The sequence below is a fragment of the Somniosus microcephalus genome, chromosome 31 (assembly GCF_052327205.1).
Source record: "Somniosus microcephalus isolate GS21.2 chromosome 31, FLI_Smic_1.0, whole genome shotgun sequence".
NCBI classification, from domain to species: Eukaryota; Metazoa; Chordata; class Chondrichthyes; order Squaliformes; family Somniosidae; genus Somniosus; species Somniosus microcephalus.
The window spans coordinates 6,815,666-6,837,347 of record NC_141017.1 but is presented as its reverse complement, the minus strand read 5'-3'; the positions used below and the strand labels follow the sequence as shown (position 1 = coordinate 6,837,347).

The 21,682-nt window shown below is 48.1% G+C and overlaps 1 protein-coding gene across 1 annotated transcript in view; it reads right to left on the bottom strand.

Annotated features, from left to right (window-relative positions):
• The window catches only part of LOC147097549 (uncharacterized), a 156,395-nt gene extending 136,463 nt beyond the window's left edge, over positions 1-19,932 (bottom strand). Inside the window, exons 1-2 of the mRNA XM_085971401.1 lie at positions 19,827-19,932; positions 18,985-19,104 (exon numbers count right to left, since the gene is read on the bottom strand). Coding sequence (XP_085827527.1) covers positions 18,985-19,104; positions 19,827-19,917 — 211 coding nt within the window. The 5' untranslated portion in view covers positions 19,918-19,932. The remainder of the gene's footprint in view (positions 1-18,984; positions 19,105-19,826) is intronic.
• Between the last annotated feature and the right edge of the window lie 1,750 nt (positions 19,933-21,682).

Genomic DNA, 21,682 nt, shown 5'->3' with positions numbered 1-21,682 from the left:
TTTTCTATCTCCTCATCTAGCTTTGGCCACCACAAGTAACTCCTAGCCAAGGCTTTCATACGCGAGACCCCAGGATGACACTGATGTAGTTGCTCTAGGATAGACTGTCATGCTGGCTGTGGAATAATCACTCGTGCTCCCCACAACACGCAACCATCCTGCACACTCAGCTCTGTTTTCCTGACACTGTAGGGTGTGAAGTCAGCCCCTTCCGGATGCTGTGGCCATCCCCTCACCACATATTCTCAAACTCTAGACCATACTGGATCTTTACCTGTCCATGTTCTTACTTGCTCTGCAGTCACAAATGCCGTGTCAGTGTCCTCCAACATCAACACTCTGTGCTCTGGAGCTGCACGGATAGGTGTGCCTGGCAGTGGAAGAATGCTCAAGGCATCTGCGTTCCCATGGTACTCATATGCCCTCAACGTCACAGCCCACCTCTGGATCCGGGGTGACACCATCTATGGAACTGCTTTCATTTCATTGAAAAGAGAGAGAACAGGTTTATGATCGGTGCATATGGTGAACTTCCTGGCATATATGTACTTGTGGCACCTCTGTAACCCAAACATTACTGCTAACCCCTCTTTGTCTAACTGGGAATAGTTTTTTTCCGCTGGTGTTAGAGTTCAGGACATAAACCCTATTGGTCTTTCAGTTCCACCTTCCATGCAGTGTGAAAGAACTGCCCCCACCCCGTAAGGTGAAGTGTCACAAGAGAGAATGATGTCTTTCTCTGCATTGTAGTGAACCAGCACATCCGACGACTGCATCAGTTTCTTGGGCTGTTCAAATGAAACCCCCTGCTCCTCTCCCCACTGCCACTGTGTCTCCTTGCGCAGTAGTTTGTGAAGAGGTGCTAACACAGTTGACAAGTTTGGTAAAAACCTGTTATAATAGTTCAGCAGTCCCAGGTAAGCTTTTAACTCAGCCACATTTGTAGGAGCAGGGGTGTCCTGCAGTGCTTGTACCTTCTCCTTGAGTGGATGGAGCCCAGTGGCATCCACTCTGTGTCCCAGGAACACTGCCTCATTCCCCAGGAAGGTGCACTTACTCCTCTTGAGCCGGAACCCTGCCCTCTCCAATCTCTGTAGTACCTCTCTCAGAGTGCTCAGATGTTCCTGGTCGGTTCTTCCTGTCACCAGAATGTCATCCAGATAGATGGAAACATGTGGAATCCCTTGCAGTACACCTTTGATTGTCCTCTGGAAGATAGCTGGACTAGATGAGACACCAAACGGTAAGCAGTTATATGTAAACAAGCCCTTGTGTGTATTTATGGTGACATATTTCTTTGATTCGTCATCCAGTGTAATCTGCAAGTAGGCATGACTCATATCCAACTTTGTGAATTTCTTTCCTCCAGCCAGGTTTGCAAAGAGATCCTCTGTTTTGGGAATAGGATACTGCTCTAGTTTGGACACCCGATTGACTGTCAATTTATAGTCTCCACAGAGTCTTACCGAATTGTCCGGTTTTAAAACAGGTGCTATGGGAGCTGCCCATTCCGAACATTTCACTGGCTCCAGTATGTTCTCTCTCAATAGATGGTCAAACTCAGCCTCTACCTTTGGCTTCATGGCATAAGGCACAGGTCGTTGTTTAAAAAACCTTGGCGGTGCCTCCTTGTCCACATAAATCTTAGCTAGGGGGCCATTAAATGTGCCAAGTTCCTCCTTGAACACATTCTCATGTTCACTCAACACTTCTTGCAAAGTCAACTGTTTGCTCGCATCTATTTGATGTACTGCTCCCCAGTCTAATTTAAGTTCTTTAATCCAGCCCCGACCTAACAGGTTTGGTCCGGTACCCGATACTATAACTACAGGTAGCTGTTCCACTGTGTCCCTGTGTTGCACAGTTACCTTAGCTGTACCTAATGTCGCTACTCGTTCACCTGTATATGTTTTAAGATACAGGGAGCAAGGCTTTAACTCTGGAACATTTGCACGGGTCCACAATCTTGAGTACTCTGCCTTGTTCATTATGGTCACGCCGCACCCTGTATCCACTTCAAAGTTCACCTTAGAGTCATTTACTGTCAGTTGCAATGTGATAGGAGCCACTTTTGGAATGTTCTCTAATATGCTATACATCATGAACATGTCCTCTTCTTCCTCAACTTCCCCGCTGATGTGGTGTGCTCCATGTTTTTTCACTTCTCTCCCTTGGTTTTGCTGTCCTCCCCCTTTTGGTTTGGATTCCTCCACAGGTGATTTCGCCCTGCAAGCTCGTTTTATGTGTCCTTGTTTCCCACACTTGTAGCACTTTTCCTCCAGAAACCGGCATTCACTCGCCAAGTGATCGCCCTTGCATCTATAACATGCCTTCACATGCTCACTTTGTGGTTTCTGACGCATGTTCAACTTGTGCACAACAACCTGACCCGCAACTTGCGTAGCATTAGCCCTGTCTGAACCCTGTATTTCTTTTACATCTTGGTTCGCTGTTTCTATGGTTTGAGCAAGTTCCAATGCTCTTTCATAAGTAAGCCCAGTCTCGGTTAATAATCTACGCTGCGTTCGGTCATCCATAATTCCGCAAACTAGCCTATCTCGCAGCATTTCCTTCAGGTTGTTCCCATAATTGCAATCTTGTGCTAATTTACGCAACACTGCTACATAGTCCATTACACTCTCTTCCTCTTTTCTGTTCCTTGAATTAAACTTGAACCGCTGTACAATCTCACTAGGCTTAGGGTTGAAATGTTCCTTTAGCAAGGCCACTAATTCAACAAATGATCTGTCTCCAGGCTTTTCACGACTGAGCAGATTCTTCATCAAACTGTAGGTTTTGCTTCCCACTGAACTAAGCAGAATGGCTTTCCTTCTTCCGGCATCATTTATTTCATTTGCTTCGAAAAAGTAACCCAACACTTCACAGTATTCCTCCCAGGTTTGTGCTTGAATATCAAAAGCGGAGACCGCTCCTACCGTGGCAGCCATGCTCTCTTCCAACTGGTAGCTAACTTTAGCTTGTGATTTTGTTGTTTAAACGTCCTGGCAGACTTTTCTTTATTCAGGGTCATGTTTTACCTCGTTGCCAAATGTGATAAATCCATGTAGTGAGACAAGGAACTCGAAGAGGCGAGGTATTAGGATTAATACGAGTACTTTATTAAACAACTGCGAAACAACCAGGCCGGACTGCATCCAGGCATTGCACCTTTGCTGATCTTAACAGGAAGCAACCCCTGACCTTAACAGGAAGCAAACCCTTGACCTTAGCAGCAGCATTGGCTACAGCACCACCTGGTGGATAACCTTAATCATAACATCCCAGATTACTATATCCTCAGGTGATGTTGACACAATTGCCAGCTTTGGCAAATAGTCCATCACTCACCTGTCTTGTATGTTGGTGGGTCGCCGACAATGAGATCCTGGATATGTCTCCGGTCGTGCCCTGGAAGGATCCAGGAGCAAAAAAGTTGATGGTTGTGGTCACTTTTACAGCCACTGGTTGCCAACCAGGCCCAGAAGGGAGCAGATCTTCTACTAGGAGGCTGCAGACGTCTGCCACCACCTGACATGACAACCTGAGCCTCCTGAAACACTGCTGTTCGGACGTGTCAAGGAAACTCAGCCTTGGCCTGTACGCCTTGTGTCGCGGGTAGTGCCCCCTCTGCAGCCCCCTCTCTGTGCAGCGCCCCCTCTGCTGCCCCCTCTCTGTGCAGCGCCCCCTCTGCTGCCCCCTCTCTGTGCAGCGCCCCCCTCTGCTGTCCCCTCTCTGTGCAGCACCCCCTCTGCTGCCCCCTCTCTGTGCAGCGCCCCCTCTGCTGCCCCCTCTCTGTGCAGCGCCGCCTCTGCTGCCCCCTCTCTGTGCAGCGCCCCCTCTGCTGCCCCCTCTCTGTGCAGCGCCCCCTCTGCTGCCCCCTCTCTGTGCAGCACCCACTCTGCTGCCCCCTCTCTGTGCAGCGCCCCCTCTGCTGCCCCCTCTCTGTGCAGCACCCCTCTGCTGCCCCCTCTCTGTGCAGCACCCCCTCTGCTGCCCCCTCTCTGTGCAGCGCCCCCTCTGCTGCCCTCTCTCTGTGCAGCGCCCCCTCTGCTGCCCCCTCTCTGTGCAGCGCCCCCTCTCCTGCCCCCTCTCTGTGCAGCACCCCCTCTGCTGCCCCCTCTCTGTGCAGCGCCCCCTCTGCTGCCCCCTCTCTGTGCAGCGCCCCCTCTGCTGCCCCCTCTCTGTGCAGTGCCCCCTCTGCTGCCCCCTCTCTGTGCAGTGCCCCCTCTGCTGCCCACCCCTTTGCTTCTCCCTCTCTTTTGCTCCCCTCTCTGCTGTCCAGCTACAGGTCTCTCAAGAGCAGTTTTGGTAGGTGGTCAGTACATGCGGAGAGGGAATAATTTACAATGTCAATTAGCATGGCGGCCAGGAAGGGAAGTAGGGTGGTCAGCAGTTTGGTGGGAAGGAGGTCAAGAGAGCAGGGGATGGGTCTCATGGACAAGATGAGATCAGAGAGTGCAGCAGGGGAGATAGGAGAGAAACTAGACAAAGACACAGGATCAGCACTCGGTAAGGGAAGAGCCTGGGGGCAGGTTTGGCCCAGTGTGTTAGGGGAAGGTGCGGAAGCAGCAGAGGCAGCTGAACGGATGGTCTCAATCTTAGTGACAAAGAAATCCATGAGCTCTTTGTACTCGTTGTTGCATGTGAGGAAGGAGCGGGCATGGGAGAGGGGTTTCAGGAGATGGTTGATAGTGGAGAAAAGAAGCCGGGTTGTCTTTGCCATTCAGGGTGATCCTGGAGTAGTGGGTGGCTTTGGCAGAGGAGAGTGAGGTCCGATAGCACTTGATCTGTTCCTGCCATATCTGGTGATGGATGGCTAAAGTAGTTGTGGGCCAGATATGCTCACTCTGTGTCCCTTGGACTTGAAGGAGCAAAGGTGAGGGTCATGTCAGGGGGAATGATGAGGGCAGGAGCGAGTAATAGTTTTGTTGGGGACAAGACCATCAAATGTGGAGGTGAGTTTCTGTTTGAGCAGATCGATAGCTGCAGAAGTATCATGGTGAGTGCAGAACTAACGTCTAGACAGTTGGCAGTTTCAAAGTGCAGTTGTCAGTAACTTGGAGGAGAGTTTTTTTCAGGAATGGATGCCCTGCTCCTGTCCGGTAAGAGATACCGAAGCATACGGTCTCGTACCAGCAGGTTTCGAAACAGCTTCTACCCCCAGGCCATAAGACTCATGAACGTATAATTTATTATTATTTATTACTGTTGTTTTATTTATTATTATTGTATTTCTATTAGTATTTTTATCATTGTTATGCAATATTTATTCCAATGTTGGGAGGACTCATAAAAATCAACATTTCTTTGTGCAGTACACACGTCTGCTGCATATATGACAAATAAAATTGAATTGAATTGAATTGAAATTGAATTGAGAAGGCAGTGGGGTTGGAAGGGTGTTAGGAGGTGCAAGGAAGGGGTCGAAAATGACCTAATCAGTGATCAAGACCATGGAAGTGGGAGGCTTCATGAGATGGAAAGATCAAGCATCTGGCTGTGATTATGGGGAGAGAATTTCTATGGAGAGAGAGTTTTGGGGAGGACAGGTGGGCAGTGAATTGAGAGGAAAGAGGGCGAGGATAGCTGAGATGGAAATTGAAATCACCAACAATGAGAAAGTGTTCCATGCAGAGGCTGAGAGAGGAAAGCAGGATGTCTATCTCAATGAGAAACTTGGCGTTGGGCTTGGGTGGGGTTGGTAGAGAAGACAGATTCTAAAAGAGACAAGAGGTGTGGAGCAAGGTGAGGTGGTCGAAGGAGGAGAAGGTATCAGACAAATAGCGGGAGAGACCAAGGTGTAATTTGGTGGTAAGAGCCACACCACTACCACGGCGGTTTGGGTCGGGCACGTGGTGGAACGAAAATCCGGCAGGGAGGCTTCAGTAAGGGGCAAAGTCTCACCACCGGTGAGCCGAGTTTCAGTCAAAGCCATGAAGTCAATGCAACCATCCACAATAAGGTCATGGATGACAAGGGCCTTGTTCACGAGCGAGTGGACATTCTGGAGGGAGGTGTGGAGGGGCAGTGAATGTTCATCTACAGGCGAAGTATAAGGGGGCAGTATTGTGTGAGGTGAGCACTGGTTTTTCAGCTTTGTTAGTTTCTGGCTAGTGGATTACTTTGCTCCTCTGCTCTCATCTACGGTGACCTCCAACTTTGCCATCAACTTTTGGCTCTGCAACCAATTCTGCACATCTCCTGGATCTTCATTCCCATGGAAATAACCTCACTCCTCCAATTCTCTACCCTTCGAATAGCTTCTGGATTTCACTCGCCCGCTAAACCTGTCTCGAACTTGTAGTGTATGTGCCTTTAAGAGCCCCCTGTGTACTGTAATGCCGGTAATGGCCACTCGGGCTATATAAGCCTGTATATTGTGTTGTATCAGTTAGTTCACCTCCAGACTTTGTTCAGTAAACACCTGTGAAACCAACTCCTGCCTTCAGTGTCTCTATTAACAACGGACACAACAGAACTTGGACCACATTCCGTCAAAGCTCCATGCCGACTCTACCCTAACTACGTCAACTTTATCCTTCCACGGGACCTCTGACATTGACTCTGAGCACCCTCCTATTGTCTGCTATCTTTTCCCTGTTACTACCAGGAAATATGTATCCCAATAATTGCTACATAACCAAGCCTATGAAACTTGAGTTTTCCCTGTGTCCATTCACGTGCACACTTTGGCTGCTGCTCCGGACCCGAGCCGATCACTTCTATTTCCACTTTTTTCTCCCTTTTTTTCTTTCCACCCATCCATGACCGTTCTATCCTTAAGGATCATTAAGGATGAAATAGCGGAGCACTTAGCAAATGGGGACAGGATAGGACAGAGTCAACATGGATTTACAAAGGGTAAATCGTGCTTGACTAATCTATTGGAATTTTTTGAGGGAGTAACTGGTAGAATAGATGGGGGAGAGCCAGTAGATGTGGTGTACCTGGACTTCCAAAAGGCCTTCGATAAGGTCCCACATAAAAGATTAGCATGGAAAATTGAGGCTCATGGGATAAAGGGGAAAGTTTTGGCGTGGATAGGGAACTGGCTGTCAGATAGAAAACAGAGAGTTGGAATAAACGGCTCATTTTCTGAATGGCAGGCAGTAACAAGTGGGGTACCACAGGGATCTGTCCTGGGCCCCCAGCTGTTCACAATTTACATTAATGACCTGGATCAGGGAGTCGGATGCAGCATTTCCAAATTTGCAGACGACACTAAACTAGGAGGGGGGGTGGGCTCAGAGGAAGAGACCAGGAAGCTCCAGAGCGATTTGGACAGACTGGGCGATTGGGCGGATAAATGGCAGATGCACTATAATGTGGACAAGTGCGAAGTTATCCACCTTGGGTGCAGGAACGGGAGGGCAAATTATTATTTAAATGGCAATAGATTGGGAGAGGGGGAAGTACAGAGAGACCTGGGTGTTCTTGTACACCAGTCACTGAAGGCGAGCATGCAGGTGCAACAGGCGGTCAAGAAGGCAAACGGTATGCTGGCCTTCATAGCAAAAGGGTTAGAATACAGGAACAGGGATACCTTGCTGCAGCTGTACAGGGCACTGGTGAGACCACACCTCGAGTACTGTGTACAGTTTTGGTCGCCTCATCTGAGGAAGGATGTTCTTGCCATGGAGGGGGTGCAGCGGCGATTCACCAGGCTGATACCAGGAATGGCGGGAATGACCTATGAGGAGAGACTATGTAGTTTAGGGATGTACACACTGGAGTTTAGAAGATTGAGAGGGGACCTCATAGAAGTGTATAAAATTCTGACAGGTCTAGACAGACTGGATGCAGAAGGAATGTTTCCCTTGGCGGGTGAGAACAGAACTAGAGGACATAATTTAAGGATAAGGGCTAAACCATTTAGGACAGAGATGAGGGGGAATTTCTTCACTCAGAGAGTGGTGAACCTGTGGAACTCATTGCCACAGAGGGCAGTGTACGCCAGCTCATTAAATATATTTAAGAGGGAATTAGATATATTTCTACGGGCAAAAGGGGTTAAGGGTTACGGAGAGAAGGCGGGGACGGGATACTGAATTAAAGGATCAGCCATGATCTCATCGAATGGCGGAGCAGGCACGAAGGGCCGAATGGCCTACTCCTGCTCCTATCTTCTATGTATCTATGTATCCTGTTGTCATGCCACCTTTCATTTCTCCTCACTCGGGTACTCTGCCTTCCCAAATCATTACACCAACCCTTCATTACACTTCGACCTTCTTACTCCCCTTCCGCCGTCCCCGGCTTGACTCCCTCTTAGAGAAGCCTGCAGCTTCCCTCTGTGCCTCTCTTGGAATCCTGCGAAGGGCCCATCGAGGCACTCATCACTGCCTCCTCACAAGCAGCAACCCCGTCTGCTCCAACTCTCTCACCAACCTTCCCGCTCAGCGCGCCCGCTGGGGGCTAATCTTGCCAATCTCCTCCCTTCCAACTCACCCCTCCCAGTGCTGACCCTGTGGATTCTGGCAGTGGATCAGCAACCTTTGCATCTCCCTCCAGAATGTCCGTTCACTTGTGAACAAGGCCCTTGCCATTCATGAGCTTATCGTGGATGATTGCATCACCATCATGGCCTTGACAGAAACCTGGCTGAGGGGTGATGACACCTTCCCCCCTAAATGAAGCCTCCCTGCCTGGCCATACCTTCCACCACTGGCCCCGCTCAGACTGCCGTGGTGGCGATGTGGCTTTCATCACCAAATCACACCTTGGTCTGTCCCCCTACTCCTCCGCCACTTTCTCCTCTTTTGAGCATCTCACCTTGTTCCACCCCCTCACCTCTCATTTAAAATTCTCATTCTCTACTGCACACCCAAGTACCATAAAAATTTTATCACCGAGATATCTTCACTGCTTTCCTCCCTCAGCCTCTGCACCAAGCGATTTCTCATCCTTGGTGATTTCAACCTCCATCTCAATTTATCATGCTCTCTCTCCTCTGAGATCACTACCCTCCTATCCTCCCTTAATCTCTCCCTCCATGTAAACTCCCCAACCCATATTCACGGCCACTCCTTTGATCTTACCATCTCTCGTGGCCTCGCTACTTGCATCGTGTCAATCACAGATAAGGCCATCTCTGACTACTTCCATGTATTGCTCTCCACCCACATCCCGCTTCCATCCTCCCCCCCGACCCCCCATCAACCCTACTTCCTTCTGTGTTCACGCCTGGAAAATACTCTCACCCAAATCACTTGCAACTGCACTTACGAAATCCAGCCTTTGGCCCTCCATTCACCAGGACATTTCAGCAACTACCGATCTTCTCAACCACACTCTCACCACCAATTCTGATGCCGTTGTCCCTATTAAAACCATTACCCTCGCTCACCCTAACCGTTCCCCCTGGTATGGCCCTTATCCATGATCTTAAGTCCAAGGCACGCAGAATTAAACGGATAACTGGTTTAGCCATTCACCGCCAGATCTGACTGGACAATATATATCAGGTCCTGCTCTCATCTGCCAAATCTGCTCACTATTCCAGGATCATTCTGGAATGCAAAGATAACCCCCGGCTTCTTTTCTCTACTGCAAACCATCTTCTTAAACCCTTCTCCCCTGTCTCCTCCACCGTCACCTCCAACAACAAGTGCGAGGAGCTCATGGACTTCTTTGCCTCTTAGGCTGAGACGCACTTCGCTTCCTTCCCCAGGCCAAACTTCCCCCGAGGATCCCCCCTGCCCTAGCCCTGAACTTGCACCTTTCTCCAGTTTCTCTCCGATCTTTTCTCATGACCTCTCCGCACTGATCTTGTCCATGAGACCCATTTCCTGCTCCCTCCACCCTATTCCCACTAATCTGCTGACCATCCAACTTCCTTTTCTGGCTCCCATGTTAGTGGATATTGTTAACGGTTCTCTCTCCTCAGGTACAGTCCCCCTCTCCTTCAAATCTTCTGTCATCACCCCCTCCTCAAAAAACAGCCCTTGACCCCTCCGTCCTTGCAAACTACCGCCCCATCTCTAACCTCCCTTTCCTCTCCAATGTCCTTGAATGTGTTGTCGCCTCCCAAGTCTGTGCCCATCTTTCCCACAACTCCATGTTTGAATCCCTCCAATCAGGTTTCCGCCCCGCCACAGTCCCGAAACGGCTCTTATCAAGGTCACAAATGGCATCCTTTGTAACTGTGACAAAGGTAAACTATCCCTCCTCGTCCTTCTTGACTTGTCTGCACCCTTTGACAAAGTGAACCACTCCAACCTCCTCCAGCCCCTCTCCACCACCGTTCAGCTGGGTGGGACTGCACTCGCCTGGCTCCATTCTTATCAATCTAATCGTAGCCAGAGAATCACTTGCAATGGCTTCTCTTCACGCTCCCACATCGTTACCTGTGGTGTCCCCTAAGGATCGATCCTTGGCCCCTCCTATTTCTCATCTACATGCTGACCCTCAGCGACATCATCTGAAAACAAATCAGATTCCGCATGTACATCCAGCTCTATCTCACCACCACTTCTCTCAACCCCTCCACTGTCCCTAAATTGTCAGACTGCTTATCTGATATCCAGTATTGAATGAGCAGAAAATTCCTCCATATTTGGAAGACCGAAGTCTTTGTCTTCAGTCCCTGCCACTGACTCCATTCCTCTCCCGAGCATCTGTCAGAGGCTGAACCAAACTTGGTGTCATATTTGACTCTGAAATGAGATTCCGACCACCTTCCAACCACATATCCGCACCATAACTAAGACCGCCTATTTCCACCTCTGTTACATCGCCTGCCTCCGCCCCTGCCTCAGCTCAGTTGCTGCTGAAACCCGCATCCATGCCTTTGTTACCTCGAGACTTGACTATTCTAATGCACTCCTGGCTGGCCTCCCACATTCTACCCGACGTAAACTTGAGATCACAGTCGGCTGCCCGTGTCGTAACTTGCACCAAGTCTCGTTCACCCGTCACCCCTGTGCTCACTGACCTGCACTGGCTCCCAGTTAAGCAACGCCTTGATTTTAAAATTCTCATCCTGGCCTCTTGAGCATCCCTGATTTTAATCGCTAAACCATTGGTGGCCGTGCCTTCAGCTGCCTAGGCCCTAAGCTCTGGAATTCCCTGCCTAAACCTCTCTGCATCCCTACCTCTCCTTCTTCCTTTAAGAAGCTCCTTAAAACCTGCCTCTTTGACCAAGCTATTCGTCACCTGCCCTAATATCCCCTTATATGACTTGGTGTCAAATTTTATTTTATGACACGCCTGTGAAGTATCTTGGGACATTTTACTACATTAAAAGGTGCTGTATAAGTACAAGATGTACACCGCTATTCAAGAAAGGAGGGAGAGAAAATAGAGGGAACTACAGGCCAGTTAGCCTGACATCAGTCGTCGGGAAAATGCTGGAATCCATTGTTAAGGAAGTGGTATCAGGGCACTTAGAAAATCATAACATGATTTGGCAGAGACAACATGGTTTTATGAAAGGGAAATCGTGTTTGAGAATGTAACTAGCAGAGTAGATAAAGGGGAACCAGTGGATGTAGTATATTTGGATTTACAAAAGGCATTCGATAAAGTGCCACATGAAAGGTTATTATAGAAGATTAGGCTCACGGGGTTGGGGGTAATATAGTAGCATGGATAGAGGATTAGTTAATGGACAGAAAACAGAGAGTAGGGATAAACAGATTTTTTTCAGGTTGGCAGGCTGTAACTAGTGGGGTGCCGCAAGGATCAGTGTTGGGGCCTCAGTTATTTACAATCTATATCAATGACCTAGATGAAGGGACCGAGTGTAATGTATCCAAGTATGCTGATGATACAAAGCTAGGTGGGACAGTAAGCTGTGAGGAGAACACAAAGGCCTAGAAATTCAGTGGGCTGCGCCACCCGTTAGCGCCTTAAGAGGGCGCTAAGTGGGTCGGAAGCCACTGGCCACGCCTCCCACTAAATTTAGCGGGATGCTAATGGTGGCGCTAGCCATTAGCGCTGCGCCGTACCGATGACATAATCGGTGTGCACAACGCCCCGCTACCGCCCCGATCGCGAAATTTATTTGCGCCCCCTGCTTTAACGCCAATTGCAATTTGCGACCGGTTCAGGGTGGCCTACCTGCGGCGGTAGATGCGCTGCGGTGCGGGGTGGCCATTTTTTTTGCTGGCCGCCTGCCAGCACCTCTCCGCGCTGCCGTCCCCGGCCTCCTGAGCACCGCCCCCCCCCCCACGGCGTTCCGGCTGTGCCTCAAGAGCCCGGCACTTCTCCTCGGTGCCGGGCTCTTTTGCCAGCACTTGCGATCTCCGATCGCAGTGCAGCAGGTCCCTCCCCTTTAAGAAGGGGAGGAAGGCCTGCAGTACCGCAGCGCGCCGTGCCGCAGTGGCACGTTGCGCTGCGATCTTCAGCTGCAGCGCCCCAAGAGGGATGCGGGGCGCCTCGAGTAGTGCCGCGCTTCCCTCTGGGGCGCACATAGTGAATTTGCGGCGGGCGACCGCAATTACGTCCGGGGCGTTACTTTCGGCGCCCTGGTGAGGCTGGCGCCCCAAACGGAGCGCCACTGAATTTCTAGGCCAAAGAGTCTGCAAAGAGATATAGATAGACTGAGTGAGTTGGCAGTAAGGTGGCAGATGGAGTATAATGTAGGGAAATGTGGGTTATTCACTTTGGTAGAAAGAATAGAAAAACAGAATATTTTTTAAATTGTGAGAAACTTTCAAACATTAGTGTTCAGAGAGTTTTGGTCTCCTTATCTAAGGAAGGATATACTTGCCTTGGAGGCGGTGCAATAAAGGTTCACTAGACTGATTCCTGGGATGAGAGGGTTGTCCTATGAGGAGAGATTGTGTAGAATGGGCCTATACTCTCTGGAGTTTAGAAGAATGAGAGGTGATCTCATTGAAACATACAAGATTCTGAAGGAGATTGACAGGGTAGATGCTGAGAGGTTGTTTCCCCTGGCTGGAGTTTCTAAAACTAGGCATAGTCTCAGGATAAGGGGTAGGCCATTTAAAACTGAGATGAGGAGGAATTTCTTTACTCAGAAGGTTGTGAATCTTTGGAATTCTCTGCCCCAGAGGGCTGTGGATGCTGAGTCTTTGAGTATATTCAAGGCTGAGATCGATAGATTTTTGGACTCTCGGGGAATCAAGGGATATGGAGATCGGGCGGGAAAGTGGAGTTGAGGTCAATGATCAGCCATGGTCTTATTGAATGGTGGAGCAGGCTTGAGGGGCTGTATGGCCGACTCCTGCTCTTATTTTTTATGTTATTATGTAAGTTGTTGCTATTGTGGGATGGGAAGGTGGTTGGCGAGGTTTTCCCCGGGGGTGCATTATGTGTGAAGCAAGAGAAGGATGAGGCAGCTACGGTTTCTGTTTGTCAGGAGGCAGTGATGGGTTCTTCAATAGACCGTTCGAGAGAGGCACAGAGGAAAGCTGTGGGCTTATCCAAAGGGGATACAAACGTGTCACCGTGCCAGGAGCGTAGTCTGGGTTGGAGTAGGAATTGTGATTTGATCAATGAAAGGTGACATGACTGGGTGATAGGAAGGGGAGTAGACAGGAGAGCAGAGAGGAGCCAAGAGAAAAAAATGGAGATAGAAGTAATGGGCCTGGGTCTGGAGTGACATGGAAAACACACAAGTGAATGGAGATTAAAGTCCTTAGCCCAAAGCTTCTATTGACCCTGTTGAGGGGACAGAAGTGAAGTGGGGTAGGACTTCTCGCTGCTCTTATTCAGTCTCCTTGATCCTCTCCCAAATCCTGTGGATGGGGCCATTGGGATATCCAAGGTGGGCACAGACAGATGTAGTTCCCCAATGGAGGTGTTCACCCCACTGAGGAGATGGGTGTTGGAGTGTCTCCCTTAAACTTCATGATGGGGCCCAGAGGCCCAAATCCAAAGATAAGTGTTTGGAATTGCTGCCCTGCCCCTCAGGGAAGAGAGGGTAAACCCAATGAAGGTAATCGGTCCTTTCAGGATCAATCACCTCTGTGCTCATTATCCATGGAACTTCTCCAGGACAAACTGGACCCTCGCTCGTTCTCAGCAGCGTGCCTGTCACTGGCTGTATCAGGGACTGCATGGGGAGAATTCCTGGGCATGTCCTGGAGAGCCCCAGACATGCCTCCAGTCAGTGCGATGTAACGGGGCAGGTCTAAGTGGGGCAGCCCCTCAATTGAGCACAGTTTCCCAGGGGAGCTGAAAGGGGTGGAAATTCTGCGGCTCTGGGCTCCACACTAATAACAATCACCAGTCACATTGCAGTTCTCCACATTCCCACAGATCAGAATTTCTACCCTCGAGGAAGATTAAAGAGTGCGGGGAGCGAGCAGCAGTGAGATTAGTCTAGGCGGCTCACGTGGCCTCTGCTTCTTGCCTTCACAGCTCTACTGAACGCAGGCTCCATCCAGTCAGCTACTAAAATAGCTTTGGGTTCTTTTGTACATCCGCCCCTGCCTCAGCTTATCTGCTGCTAAAACCCTCATCCATACCTTTGTTACCTTGAGACTTGCCAATGCACTTCTGGCTGGCCTCCCACATTCTACCCGACATAAACTTGAGATCACGGTCGGCTGCCCGTGTCCTAACTTGCACCAAGTCCCGTTCACCCATCACCCCTGTGCTCTCTGACCTATATTGGCTCCTGGTTAAGCAATGCCTCGATTTTAAAATTCTCATCCTGGCCTCTTGAGCATCCCTGATTTTAATCGCTAAACCATTGGTGGCCGTGCCTTCAGCTGCCTAGGCCCTAAGCTCTGGAATTCCCTGCCTAAACCTTTCCGCCTCTCCACCTCTCCTTCTTCCTTTAAGAAGCTCCTTATAACGTGCCTCTTTGACCAAGCTATTGGTCACCTGCCCTAATATCCCCTTATGTGGCTCAGTGTCAAATTTTGTTTTACGACACTCCTGTGAAGCGTCTTGGGACATTTTACTATGTTAAAGGTGCTGTATAAGTACAAGTTGTATACCGCTATTCAAGAAAGGAGGGAGAGAAAATAGAGGGAACTACAGGCCAGTTAGCCTGACATCAGTCGTCGGGAAAATGTTGGAAACCATTGTTAAGGAAGTGGTATCAGAGCACTTAGAAAATCATAACATGATTAGGCAGAGACAACATGGTTTTATGAAAGGGAAATCGTGTTTGACAAATTTATTAGAGTTTTTTGAGGATGTAACTAACAGGGTAGATAAAGGGGAACTAGTGGATGTAGTATATTTGGATTTACAAAAGGCATTCGATAAGGTGCCACATGAAAGGTTATTACACAAGATTAGGGCTCACGGGGTTGGGGGTAATATAGTAGAATAGATCGAGGATTGGTTAACGGACAGAAAACAGAGAGTAGGGATAAACGGATCTTTTTCAGGTTGGCAGGCTGTAACTAGTGGGGTGCCGCAAGGATCAGTGTTGGGGCCTCAGTTATTTACAATCTATATTAATGATCTAGATGAAGGGACCGAGTGTAATGTATCCAAGTTTGCTGATGATACAAAGCTAGGTGGGACAGTAAGCTGTGAGGAGAACACAAAGAATCTGCAAAGGGATATAGATAGACTAAGTGAGTGGGCAGTAAAGTGACAGATAGAGTATAATGTAGGGAAATGTGAGGTTATTCACTTTGGTAGGAAGAATAGAAAACCGAATATTTTTTAAATGGTGAGAAACTTTCAAATGTTGGTGTTCAGAGAGATTCGGGTGTCCTCGTGCAAGAAACACAGAGAGCTAGCATGCAAACAACCTCTCAGCATCTACCCGGTCAATCCCCTTCAGCATCTTGTATGTTTCAATGAGATCACCTCGCATTCCTCTAAACTCCAGAGAGTATCGGCCCATTCTACACAATCTCTCATCATAGGACCGCCCTCTTTTCTCTTGGCTCCTCTCTTCTCTCCTGTCTACTCCCCTTCCTATCACCCAGTCATGTCACCTTTTATTGCTCAAATCACAATTCCTACTGCAACCCAGCCTACTCTCCTGGCACTGTGACAAGTTCAGCAAGCAATAAGGAAGACAAATGACATGTTGGCCTTTATTGCAAGGGGGTTGGAGTATAACAGTAAGGAAGTCTTGCTACAATTGTACAGGGCCTTGGTGAGACCACACCTGGAGTACTGTGCACAGTTTTGGTCTCCTTATCTAGGGAAGGATATACTTGCCTTGGAGGCGGTGCAACAAAGGTTCACTAGATTGATTCCTGGGATGAGAGGGCTGTCCTATGATGAGAGATTGTGTAGAATGGGCCGATACTCTCTGGAGTTTAGAAGAATGAGAGGTGATCTCATTGAAACATACAAGATTCTGAAGGGGATTGACAGGGTAGATGCTGAGAGGTTGTTTACCCTGGCTGGAGTGTCTAAAACTAGGGGGCATAGCCTCAGGATAAGGGGTAGGCCATTTAAGACTGAGATGAGGAGGAAATTCTTCACTCAGAAGGTTGTGAATCTTTGGAATTATCTATACCAGAGGGCTGTGAATGCTGAGTCTTTGAGTATATTCAAGGCTGAGATAGATAGATTTTTGGACTCTAGGGGAATCAAGGGATATGGAGATTGGGCAGGAAATTGGTGTTGAGGTCAATGATCAGCCATGATCTTATTGAATGGCGGAGCAGGCTCGAGGGGCCATATGGCTGACTCCTGCTCTTATTTCTTATGTTCTTATGTAAGTTATTGTTGTTATAATCGGGATGGGAAGGTGGTTGGCGAGGTTTTCCTTGGGGATGCACTATGTGGGAAGCAAGAGAAGGATGAGGCAGCTAGGGTTGCTGCTTGTCAGGAGGCAGTGATGGGTTCCCCAATAGACCCTTCAAGAGAGGCACAGAGGAAAGCTGTGGGCTTATCTAAAGGGGATACAATCATGCCACAGTGCCAGGAGTCTAGGCTGGGTTGGAGTAGGAATTGTGATTTGATCAATGAAAGGTGACATGACTGGATGATAGGAAGGGGAGTAGACAGGAGAGAAGAGAGGAGCTAAGAGAAAAAAATTGAGATAGAAGTAATGGGCCTGGGTCTGGAGAGACATGGAAAACACACAAGGGAATGGAAATAAAATTCCTCAGCCCAAAGTTTCCATTGACCTTGTTGAGGGGACAGAAGTGAAGTGGGGCGGGACTTTTCGCTGCTCTTTTTCTGTCTCCTTGATCCTCTCCCAAATCCTGTGGATGGGGTCATTGGGATATCCAAGGTGGGCACAGACAGCTGTAGTTCCCCAATGGAGGTGTTCGCCCCACTGAGGAGGTGGATGTTGGAGTGGCTCCCTTAAACTTCATGATGGGGCCCAGAGGCCCAAATCCAAAGATAAGTGTTTGAAATTGCTGACCTGCCCCTCAGGGAACAGAGGGTAAACTCAGTGAAGGTAATCGGTCCTTTCAGGATCAATCAGCTCTGTGTTCATTATTCATGGAACTTCTCCAGGACACACTGGACCCACGCTTGTTCTCAGCAACGTGCCTGACACTGGGTCTATCAGGGACACCATGGGCAGAATTCCTGGGCTTGTCCTGGAAAGCCCCAGACATGCCCCCAGTCAGTGCGATGTAACGGGGCAGGTCTAAGTGGGGCAGCCCCTCAATTGAGCACAGTTTCCCAGGGAAATTGAAAGGGGTGGAAATTCTGCAGATCTGGGCTCCACACTAATAACAGTCACCAGTCACATTGCAGTTCTCCACATTCCCACAGATCAGAATTTCTACCCTCGAGGATGATTAAAGAGTGCGGGGAGCGAGCAGCAGTGGGATTAGTCTAGGCGGCTCACGTGGCCTCTGCTTCTTGCCTTCACAGCTCTACTGAACACAGGCTCTGTCCAGTCAGCTATTAAAATAGCTTTGGGATCTTTTGTACATCACAGGACTCCGAGTTACATTCATTCATGAGGCTCCCGCCTGAGTCAAACAAGAGCCTCAACTTCCCAAGAAAACAGCAGCATTAAGATGTCCGCAGGCCAGTGAAAGATCAGGAAGTTTACTGCTTGGATTTTAACTCCCAATCTGTCCAGTTACTGCCGGGCAGATGGAGGTAAAAGTCCCCCTAATATGTGTGTGTCTTTTCTCTAAGGCAGTAATGAACTTCAGCCCCTCCCCAGGAGTGTAAAGATGTGTCCAATTCGCTGTTAGATCAGTGAACCTGTATTTACTATAAGGTGTTGTTATGTGTCCTGCCCCACACTGTCGAGTAGGATCACCTTTACTATTACTGATCCCCAGTCCCACTACTGAATTAATATTGGGCCAAATCTGGCTGGAGTGAGGCATCTCGCGGCAGCGCCATTAGTTAGATTTTTCCTGCCCCCTTCAACTCAAAGGTTTTTTGCGCCGTAACTTGCTGGAAGTTTGAGCTCATAGCGGTGCGGCGAGGGCAACGGGGCATCTGAGACCTTAGTGAACGATGGGACCAACAGTCTATCTCCTTAACCAATGAGATTTAAGGATTGAGAAATGAACTAGGAATGACTGAGAAGAGGGTGAATTCAATGCCAGCAACAGATTGGATTAAGAGAGAGTGAAGAAAGAGACAGGAAGGAAAAGTAAGTTTAAATTTTAAATTTAACATTTGTAAAATCTCCAAAAACAATTCACTACCTGAAGGAATGAAACTTCACAGTTTAATTGTTCACTTTCTGGACCAGGGAGGTTGACTGGCACTCATTAATAATAATCACGTTGTTAATTACTCGACTTAATTTTCTGAGCAGAGTTTAATGAACAATTAATGCGCAAATGCAGCAACTTCAGGAAACTCACGGGGAGGTTAAGGGCGAGGTACCGTTTTCGTGAGGCTAACGGCGGAGCAGCAAAAATCGTCCAGCAACTTGTGGTGATTTGCAATTCACAGGGTATCTCTTCCTCGCCACAAGATGTCGGCCGATTTGTACATTAATAATGGCGTGCGTCATTCACACAGTTATTGTTTCATCAAATTCTGGCCCGATACCTACATTATTAATGCATGCTAATTCATGCACAGGTCTGAATTAGCTTTGTTAACTATCATTGCAGAATTGACAACAGTAAGTTCCATAGTTTAAAATATCACAAAACTTACACAGTATAACTGCAGTGCCAAGAATCACTACAGACAGCAGGATGGAGAGACCCAGGAGAATGTAGATGACCAGAGGTGACCGTTTTCCTCGGACAGGCTCTGCTGATCGGACACCACGTTCTGCAAAGTGTAAGTGAAAGTCATCATTGAAAGGATTAGAGGGAACCGTCTTGTTAAAAAACCTTTTCTCATTTGGACCTGGAGAAGAGGCAGAGGAGCCATGTGTTGTTGTCAACACTGGAATGTTTTAAACTTTGCACCATTGGGCCTCTCGAACACACATTTCTTCAATTCAAGAACATTCATCAACAGCAGGTTAGAGAGCTAAACTGGGCAGGAAACTGAAGTGATGCAAGTTATGGACAGTTACAAACAACAGGCACAAAATATCATTTACTCAGGTAATCTGCAGGGTACAAGGAATAAAGACCACTCGTTCATCTCACCCCTCTGTCCTCATCATTTCTTCAACATTTCACCATCCCTCATCCAGCATCTTTCATCACCTTCCTCACTGATTTCAGTGTGAGCAAACAACACCATCAGTTAAAGGGATGGTCACGGGGGGTTTCTGACCCCACTGCTTTATTTCACTGTGTGTTAACAACACCATCTGTTAAAGGGATGGTCACGGGGTCTTTCTGACCCCACTGTTTTATTTCACTGTTCAGATCTAAAATCCATCAGTTTTCTGAAGTAGTGGAATTTCCTGACAACACGTTCTCTGAACCAACGAGAAATGACCTTTTCACTGTTGTTAATTGATCTGAAGGTGTTAATGAATTCAAGCTAATTAATCAAACTGAATAAACTACATTAATGATCAGATCACTGATGTGTACCTGGCTTCAACTCTTCCTGTTTTCCTCTGTCTCCTCTTAGTCGATCAGGATAAAGATCGTTGAGATTTTGATAATCGTCGTCTGGCTCCATGTTATCAGCTGGATGAGCTTCTTGTCTTTGAAGAATGTGTGAGAGGCAGTTAGAGAAATGCGACTTTTTGTCTCACACACTTCCTCTTGCTGCGCTTTCAGCGTTTCTCTGAAAAACCACCACTATAAATATTTTCTGATGGACACACACTTCTGCTTTTAGATGATGGGCTTAAATGGCAATGCCCTGAACTGAGGACCTTGAGGGGTCTGTCAGGCATTCCTGCCTTAAACATGCTCTCAGACTGAGGGCTTTTATACAGATCTCTTTGGGTTTGTGGATAGTCACTGTCGGTAGGAACCCATGAGTGAAAGTGGCCTTCAGCTCCCTGGACTGCTATTGGGTACAATAAGTGTGCCAAGAAAGAGAATTATCTCAGGTGTTGTTCAGTTTCCCAGTGCAGTATAACCAGTTACAGACACCACAAACATCAGTGAAATCTCAAAAGGAGGAGTGGAACCACAGAACCTGAGGACTCTAAGCTAAGTATCTAGATATCTAATATTTAGATTCTTTGGCCTAGAAATTCAGTATAGCCACTTTTGGGGCGGTAAAGTCGGGCGGCCACTAAAGTTTGCGCCCGGCGCAAATTCGCGCCACCTTCGCCGATATTCAGTCGCATCGCCCCAAGAGGAAATCGAAGAGATGACCAAGGGCTGTACAGGATGCCAGAAGGTCCAAAACGCCCCACCACAAGCCCCTCTACATCCATGGGAGTGGCCCTCATCTCCATGGCAAAGGGTGCACATTGATTTTGCTGGTCCCTTTATGGACTTGATGTTTTTAATTGCGGTGGATGCACATTCAAAGTGGCCAGAGGTAATAAAAATGTCCTCAACCACCACAGAAAAAACTATCACAGTCTTATGAACCATATTCGCCAGGAATGGGCTGCCTGAACAGATTTGCTCTGACAATGGACCACAGTTTGTGTCTGAAGAGTTCCGGAGGTTCTTAAAGAACAATGGTGTTAAGCATTACACATCCGCCCCATATCATCCAGCCACTAATGGATTGGCCGAGAGGTTTGTTCAAACATTCAAGAAGGCTATCAAGGCAATGTGTAATGAAGATATACCCCTACAACACAAGGTGGACAACTTCTTGTTTGCCTACCGGAATGCGACACATGCGGTTACCAACCAAACTCCAGCCATGATGTTCTTCAATCGAAGACTACGATGCCGCTTGGATTTGGTTAAGCCAAACGTCAGAAGAGATGTGGAGAACAGGTAGTTTCAGAATATGAATGAAAGGCCGACCAGGAGTTTTAAGATAGGTCAACCAGTTTTGGCCCGGGACTACCGCACAGAGAAATGGCAGCCAGGAACGACCTGTACACAGCAAGGACCTCGAATGTATACCGTGGACGTTGGAGAGAGCATTGTAAGACGCCATGCTGACCAGATTCTAGAGTCACTGGAAAACGTCAACTCCACACCACGATCTGATACACCTGGCGATGAAACCGAAGTACCAATTGCATCTACCACAGAATCGGTGATATTGGAAGCAGACGAACCAAACAACGACATTGATCCCGACTCAACCTTGCCAGAAGAACCTGATATCCCAAAGAGGCGTTATCCAGACAGAATCAGGAAGCCTCCTCAAAGACTGAACTTATAATTGCTTAACTTCAACCAATGTATCTAGCAACCGTAATTGTAATTGTAATTAGTTATTATTTAGTTGTTAAATGAATGTTATGTACTGTTTAGCTAAAAGGGGAGGAATTGTTGTGTATGTACCTTTAAGGGAATAA